Source organism: Globicephala melas, chromosome 4, assembly GCF_963455315.2.
Source record: "Globicephala melas chromosome 4, mGloMel1.2, whole genome shotgun sequence".
NCBI classification, from domain to species: Eukaryota; Metazoa; Chordata; class Mammalia; order Artiodactyla; family Delphinidae; genus Globicephala; species Globicephala melas.
In genome coordinates, this window is record NC_083317.1 from 87284567 (window position 1) to 87293052 (window position 8486).

The following is an 8486-nucleotide window of genomic DNA, read 5'->3' on the forward strand; positions in this document are numbered from 1 at the left end:
CGCCTGTGCACCTAGAGCCCGTGCTCCACAACAAGAGAAGCCATCGCAATGAGAAGCCCGCACACTGCAACGAAGAGTAGCCCCTGCTCATTGCAACTAAAGAAAGGCCACGTGTAGCAATGAAGACCCAGTGCAGCCAAATAAATAATAAAATTATTTAAAAAAAGAAAGAAAATAGCATATATGATATAAAACCATTTTGTTTTAAAAATACAGAGAAACACCAATGTAACTCTATAGCAAAGAATTTCCACTGAATTTAGAAGTTTAAGAGTTTTGGAGTTTCTTTTCTTTTGCCTAATTGTATTTTCTGACTCTTCTAAAATGAGTTTATTGCTTAGTAATAAGGGGGAAAAATAAAGGAACGTCACTAGGCAGTTATTTATTCACACAAGCCTGCTTTATATCAATGACTACGCCTTCTCTTTCCATTTAAATTTCCTAAAATATTTCTATTTCTCAAGATGACTTCTGACACACATTAGTTCATTACCTTTCTTGTATGTGTTAAACATACAATTAAGTACAAAGGGCTTAAGACAAAATTAATAATCAAGGAAAGGGCATCAGTACACATACCTCGATGGTTCTTTTGTGATTTGTATGAAATTTTAAAGGGAAACATCTATTTTCAAATGGGCACAATAGTCCTGATCAGGCTTGAAGTGAATCTCCACAGTGACAATGTTAGGTAGGGGTTTTTCTGCTTGCTTTCATAAACTTTTTGATAGAATTATAAACTTGTATTAAAATCCTGATACCTGGGCTTCCCTGGTGGCGCAGTGGTTAGGAATCCACCTGCCAATGCAGGGGATGCGGGTTTGAGCGCTGGTCCGGGAGGATCCCACATGCCACGGAGCAGCTGGGCCTGTGTGCCGCAACTACTGAACCTGTGCTCTAGAGTCTGCGTGCCACAACTACTGAAGCCCGCGAGCCACAACTACTGAAGCCTGTGTGCCTAGAGGTTGTGCTCCACAACGAGAAGCTACCGCAATGAGAAACCAGCGCGCTGCAACAAAGAGTAACCCCCACTCGCCGCAAGTAGAGGAAGCCCGTGCGTAGCAACGAAGACCCAATGCAGTCAAAAATAAATTAGTTTAATTAAAAAAAAAAATCCTGATACCTTACCTATAAAATTAAAATAATAAAAGCACCCATCTGACAGAGTTGTGGTGAGATTTGAGTTATTACAAGTATTTAGAATAGTGTCTGCTACTTATCTTGATTACAAAATAAGCAATTCCTTCATTTGTATGGCTTAAAAGCTTGAAAAATATTTTCATAAATATCATCTTATTTATTGTTTGTAAGTAATCTGAAGGGTATTAGACAGATTGAGTTACTTTCTCTGATCAAACAGCAAACTCACAGGAGGAGGACTAGACCTATGAATTCACCTACAGTTTAGCCAAAACTAAAATAGCATGGATCTTCACACACTGAACTTTTGCATTTGTGGGAGAGATCTTACGACTTAAGAGAAAGTGAGTATAGTGAGAAGCAGTGCCTTTTACCAACTGCTTTCATTGCAGAGTAAATATCTTGCATCCTAATTGCTTTTTATTTTTGTTTGGCTGAAAAAAAATCTAGTGCCACTGAATTCCTTAAGAAATTTATGAAAGGCAGGGAACTACCACTGGCCTTTATCTGATAAAGCTATAACATTTACTAATGAATATGCTTACCAAATATTCCAAAGGCAAAAACAGTTTCTAAAGGCACAGATGTGTCAAAAACAGATTCCAGAGCTCAATTTTTTAAACAAAGTTTTCTTTAGAAAGACAAGATTTGAGATTAAACAGCAACAACACACTTCAATAATGTTCTTTTCACCAGGAACACTATTTTAAAAATTTTATAAACTTTTAATTCTAATTTACTTTCATTTAGTTGAGGACAGGTTTTATTCTTCCAGTAACTTAGCTCTGAAGCAAAAGAATTTTAGAAAATTCAAAATATTAGTGATGGTTTTAAAAGCTATGAATAGAAATACTAATGGTTCTTCCATTAGTATTTCTTGTAAAAAATTTTTACAAGTATCTTAAAAGTATCTTCTTGTAAAAATTTTTTTAAAAGAACAAGTTAAGGACATTATGTCAGGTACATTATGTTGCTAAAGATCAAACAGTATACCTTCACATTCTTTTTTTCATCTGACCCTTCTGTCATGAGATAGGCTTTATCTCCATCCGTTCCTTCAACACTCAGGAAGCAATTGGTTGTATGGCCAATTCCACTAGGGAGGACTTTATCCCACAACATGGCATTGATAACAGAGCTCTTCCCACTGCTTGTCCTGAAGAATGAATACACAAAATCATGACAAAACATAATGGTAAAAACTTTGTTCTTTCACTGGGTCAAAGGCCAACTTTTTTAGAATGCAAATTTTGTAAAAAAAATTTCATCAGATTACAATCTGAAATCACAGCCCACTCTTCCCATCACAAGATGTGGTCTAACATCTCATCTTAAATTTGGGCTGGACCTTTTTCACACGCAAAGCTCATTCCTCTTTCTTCTTCTCAAGCAGGATAACTGAGTCATCACTTCTCCAGGAGGCCTCTTCCCTCCCACTCCTATACCACCCTAACCTGGGGTAGGCCTCTTTCATAGACCTACTTCACACTAGACTCTGTTTAAGGCCCTGAGAATATGGTCAAGTGGAAGAAGCAGGTAACAACATAAAACAAAAAACAAACAAAAACAGAACTTTGAGAAAAGTTTTCAAGGACATAAACAGGGTGCTTTAGCAGAGAATAACTGAGAAGGAATACCTTAGAGTGGTCCGGAAAGGTTTCTGCTGTAGTAACATTTAGGATGAGATTTGAAGAGTGAGAAGGAGTCAGACATACAACAAGGCAAAGAGAATTCTAGGCATAGGAAATTGCAAGTGCTAAAGCCCTAAGATGGGAAATAGCTTAGAAGGCCTATGAGGTTAGTGAGTAAATAAATGCTTCTATTGGTGAACAGCACATGATATCTGAACAATCAAGTGGGGGCCTCGTCATTTCTCTTTGCATCTCTAGTACCTAACAGAGTGACTGGTACATAGGTAGTTAACAAATGGTCCTTAAATTAACGTATGAGCTGTGGCAGAAATCATTCTACCACTCCAGAAGTTTCATTAAGGAATGGCATTTCTTATTCTCCCTCTGGGAATCATGGAGCTGAAAATCCTTTTGGAAGGCACACCTGATAATCAATAGAAACTTAAAAAGAGTAAGTCACAAATTATACTTATCTGTTTTTCTATTCTTACAGCTGGCTAAGAAGCCAATTCTTAGAGATAAGCATTCCTAAAAAGCAAAAATATAGCTTCATAAAGCTATATTTTATACCAGGAGCTAAAATGAACAAGTTCTTTTACATGCTAATAGCTTTAACATTTAATACAGGCAGAAACTGTTGTGAAGAGAAGAGGGAAGAATATCACTTGCTGCAACATCAGAAACAGAGCTGCGGATATGATCAAGAAAAGCTAATATCTGGAAACTACCCTTGAGAAGAAATAATAAAGGATTACCTGCCAAAAAATGCCACTTTCATATGTCTCCGAGACAGCACCTCACCAATGATGGAAAGCTTATTTTTATACCTCTGTATTTCTATCAGATCATCCTCAGTAGCTACTCGGTCAAGTTCTGGATTCTTGTATGTTGCTGTAAAATTGAAACAGTATTAGAGAAAGTAATATAGATGAATATTAAGTTAATTATAAAACAGAATACTTAAGATATACATATATTTGGGTTTTGTTCTATATTAACATGATATTTGAAAATAAAAATAACATGGTATCTGAATATTTGGTAAAAGGTGAATGCCTTGTTGTAATGGGTCATAAGAATACTGCCCAAAAGAATTTCAAAATTATTAAAAATTACAGGGGTCCAGTCAAAAGGGTATTTATTATTCATCTAGGTCTCAAAGATACAAAATACCCACCTAAGACAAAAAAGCATTTCTGAACAGCAAAACTAGAACCTAATATCCACCTATTATTATTCCATCCTGATAGGAGCTTCAAATCTTGAACTGAGAAGAGGGATTCACATGCTAAGAGTGAGGTTTGAATGGGCAGTCCCCCCAAAATAAAGATATGGTTCAAGGAGGTCTTCAAGCTATGTAAGAGCTTGCTGTCTTACCACTTCTTGTCTGCTTCCCACAGGGGTGGAGCAAGACAGCTCCTTGAACATGAATGAAAAGAGAATTGCAGACTGTAACCCACTCCTGTCAGGTTTGGGAGTAACTGCCTACACCAGCCCCAATCTCTCTTCCTCCAGAGATGGGGGTAGCTGGGAAAGCAACGATTTGAAAAGTAGGAAAGTATCTCAGTTTTGTTTATATTTCAGGAATATACATTTTACATTTTTTTTCACCTCATTTTGAAGGTGAAAACATGAAGATTCATTTGGCTATCTGAATGGTCCTAATTAGAGACAAATACTGACACAACTTACTGAGTGACCATCTAATTAAACTTAAGCTTCACATCTCACCATACTTTTCAAGTACATTGATAAAATATGTGCAATTTGGTGAATACCGGCAAGACTGGCTTAAATACCATTACATTCGTCTTTGTTTTTCATTTCATTCTTGCTCTTCTACGTGCTTCCTGATTTACTCGCTTTGCCTCTTTTTTGCAACAATTTTTTCTGAGGTTTTAGAACCAGTAATGTAAGCAGATAGGTTAGGGGGTCCCTGGAGAAAGAGAACCAGAAATGGCTTTCTTGACTTAAGAGAATCCATCCTGGCCTAAGCCATTTTGTGATCTAAGCCTGGCCACAATGCTCGTCCTTGAACAGGTCTCAGTAATTGATGATCTTAAGGGAACAAAGGAATGCAGCAAAAGAGAAAGGGTAGTCAAACAATAGTGAGTGATAAAGCAGAGTCCTAGTTCCTCCTCAAGAGACATACATATGTGTGTGTGTGTGTGTGTGTGTGTGTGTGTATGTGTGTTATCTATCTATCTATCTATCTTTGCGTTCTGCAGGAACTAAAGTCCCCACCCAGGTGGAGAACTGAATGATGATGTTGACCCTCCTGACTTCAGTCAACCAAGACCTGGACTCTGTTGATCTTTGCTCCAATTCTATGCTGAATTCTCCTCTGCTCAAGCCCCTTCATAAATACACATGTACCCTTAGCTTAAAACTTCCCCAATTTTGCTGTTTGGGGACACACTGCTTTAGGAAAGATCCCCAGTGTTCTCCTTACCTGCTGCAAGTAATAAATCCTTCCTTCTCCCGATCTGTGGTTTGGTTGTGTCTACTGGCTCGATACCCACCAATAACAGTAACATTGAATTCAGATTCTAAAGCTGAATTCACTAGCTCCTAGAGTAATAGCTCCTAGCATCTGTTACATGCTCAATACACAGAAGATGTTACATTTAACTTCATTTTCACTTCCCATCAACTTTTGTAGAATAACATATTATTCAAAAGTCACCATGCCAGCTCAAATTCTTTCCAAATTGAAAACTAAAATTCTGAACCAGTATTTTTTTCCTCATTCAACAGCAAAACTTGTGTCAGATCTGGTAATACGGACAAAATAAGGCAGGATCCCTACTCTCAAGAAACTCAAAATCTGGTGAAAGAGAATTAGGAAGGACAAGGAAAAAAGTTTGATTCTACCAACCTACCAAATGTTTTCCCACTGCCACAGGAGTTTACAGAATCCCTCCCTTTTCACTGTATGCTTGAAGGTCAACAATTAACTCTAAAGTAGTATTTCCCAGTATGACATTCTCACCACCTTTGTTTGAACAGTTACACTCTGTTTAAGAAAACTCCTTTTGCCCTTTCCCCACTGCATCCCAGCCTCATTTGAGAAGATAAGAAAGGTCTCAGATCTTGGCTTAACTGCTGAGTTGATGGGGGTGGTAAGTATAATGGCTAAATGTGGGCTGCCTGACTTTCAGTCTGGGCATTTACTAGCTGCGTGGTCTTTGGTAAGCTGCTTACCTTTTCTGTGCCTTAGTTCCTTCATTTTTTTTTTTTTTTTTTGTGGTATGCGGGCCTCTCACTGTTGTGGCCTCTCCCTTTGCAGAGCACAGGCTCCGGACACGCAGGCTCAGCAGCCATGGCTCACGGGCCCAGCCGCTCCGCGGCATGTGGGATCTTCCCGGACCGGGGCACGAACCCGTGTCCCCTGCATTGGCAGGTGGACTCTCAACCACTGCGCCACCAGGGAAGCCCGCCTTCATTTTTAAAATGAGTGTGATTAAAATCTGCCTCAGTGTTGATTTGAGGATTAAATGAGTTATTAATAAAATAAAGTGCTTAGAATAGGACCTCACATATGCACTTCGTTCTTAGTTGCTATTAATATAATTCAATCTTCCTCTTTTGGAGGGCAGAAGTGGGTTTTATTTGTTATGGTATCTCTCATAGAGCACAATCCCCTGTATGTGTTCAGTAACCAAGGTTGAAAGAATAAAGCACCTTTATATATTTTCAAAAGTAATTATTTAAAAAACTTAGAGGAGCTAACCTTCAACAAAATGTGATCCTTCAGTAACAAACTCCAGTAACTGGTCAAAGATTGCTGTAATTGTCTTCTTAGCCAGCACAAAGTGCTTCAGTGGAGAAGCAGTTTCTGCCATTATGCTGAAAATAAAAAGTTAGAAAAGTACAAATTAAACTGGATGATAAAGACATGTGAGTTAACAACACTTCCAGCAACATTAACTCCCCAATGAAACAAACTTCCAAACTTACAAACTTCCAAACTTTTAGATTTATTTCTGGGGGAAAGAAGTGTTTTATTTATATATTCACTTTTTGGCTGCCTCGGTGCGGCGTGGGGGGTTCCAGAGTGCGTGTGCTCTGTAGTTGGGGCATGCAGGCTCTCTAGTTGTGGAGCGTGGGCTTAGTTACCCTGTGGCATGTGGGATCTTAGTTCCCCAACCAGGGATAGATTGAACCTACGTCCCCCGGCATTGCAGGACGGATTCCTAACCACTGGATCACCAGGGAAGTCCCTGGGGGAGAAGTGTTTTAGTCAGACAATTAAAGACTACTTTTGGGTGATATTCCACTAAAATAAGTGAATTCAATTGGCCAAAATCTTGATTGCAATTTCTACTTTAGTTCCCTTTGCTGATGATGAAACTGGCCAAATTCTGATTGCATGTGACTCTTAACTACATCAGGGAACACGGCAGCGAGTGACATGAAGCCAAGTTCACGAACAGTAACTAAGTTATTACGTTTTTCAACCTGGACCTCTAGGTGAGTGGAGGTGGATATGCAGAATGAGAAAATAAAATTCCAAGATCATAATGCAATACTAACGTTTAGAAAGAAGTAGTTCTCGTCATAACAAATAAGGAGGCAAGCCTTAAAGCGAGTATTAACGTTTCCAGCCAAAGTACCAAGAACTTCAAGGAGTGTAAGTTAAGAAAAATAAGTTTTGGTGGCAGCTTCTCCTGAAAAGACACCAAACAAAAATGATCACACACCAGTCTAATCCTGGTATGCATGTGTGTCAAATGGAGCAAAGCGGCCATAAAGAAGGCTGAGCCTTCCAAAGCGTCAGGAAATGACTGACCAAAGGGGACAAGCGAGAAAACACGGTGGGGGTAACAACTCGGTTCAGCTGGTGGTGAACGCCGACCTTGAAGAAAGGCCTTCCCAGTCCTCCACACCAGGCGCTGGAGCCCCGCCCGCAGGGCTTGGGGCCAGACCCCACCCCTGGCCCGCTTGCGCCGGCCCCGGCTCACGGTATCCCGGGCTCCGGGCTCGCGGGCTCCGCGGGCCTAAACCGGTCGCCAGCCCTACTCGCAACCGCAGCAGCTCCCTCCTTTTCCGCAGGACCGCGGCGGCGCCTCGTCACAGAGCACCCCACGCACGACTCCTCGCCCCCTGCCCCCGGCAGGACGAAGGTCACCCGAGCAAAGTGAACCGGCCCGCAGCCGAGGCTGCGGGCACTCACCCCGTCCCGGCTCCGACCTGTCACCCAGCAACCGCACCTCAGCCACAGCCCCCTGGCCGCCTCATTCTTCCAAGAGAGGCTGGGAGACTCGGAGGCGGTGGGAGGAGAAGCAAGAGGGCGGTCACTTCCGGTCTCTTGCCCTTCCCGATTTGGTTTGGCTCCGTAACCGGAAGTGACCTACTCCGAGCGCCATTTTTCTTAAGGGCAGAAGGCAAGGAATTGTTGTGAACAGGCAATGCATCCAGAAGAATGCTTTTCCTTTCACCCCCAACTTGTGCATCGCCTCCCTCTCCCTTCAAAGTTTCCAAAACTCTGCCCAGCCTAGGCGTAGCTAGCTGTCAGTAGCTCGTTTAGTGAGGGAGAGCTAAAAGGAGGAGGGGTGAGATGGGGTGGAGTTAGGATGTCAGAAAAGGATTCCTGCTTACTCCGCCAGCAGCAATAAAGGAAAACCTTTTGATCTCTCCACTACCCTCTGTTCTTGTGTGATTCACTTCCTGAGCTTGGAATATAGCGGTGTGTGAGGCCACTTCATTTTTCTG

At 41.0% G+C, this 8486-nt stretch overlaps 1 protein-coding gene across 4 annotated transcripts in view; it reads right to left on the reverse strand.

The window, feature by feature from the left end:
* The window catches only part of MFN1 (mitofusin 1), a 34621-nt gene extending 26550 nt beyond the window's left edge, over nucleotides 1-8071 (reverse strand). The window contains exons 1-5 of one of the 4 annotated variants that reach the window (XM_060298392.1): nucleotides 7985-8069; nucleotides 7308-7441; nucleotides 6505-6620; nucleotides 3527-3662; nucleotides 2134-2296 (exon numbers count right to left, since the gene is read on the reverse strand). In XM_060298392.1, the coding sequence (XP_060154375.1) occupies nucleotides 2134-2296; nucleotides 3527-3662; nucleotides 6505-6616 (411 nt within the window). In that variant the 5' untranslated portion in view covers nucleotides 6617-6620; nucleotides 7308-7441; nucleotides 7985-8069. Of the gene's footprint in view, nucleotides 1-2133; nucleotides 2297-3526; nucleotides 3663-6504; nucleotides 6621-7307; nucleotides 7442-7947 lie in introns of all 4 variants that reach the window. The other 3 variants (XM_030863073.2, XM_030863083.2, XM_030863078.2) reach the window with 3 other exon arrangements.
* Between the last annotated feature and the right edge of the window lie 415 nt (nucleotides 8072-8486).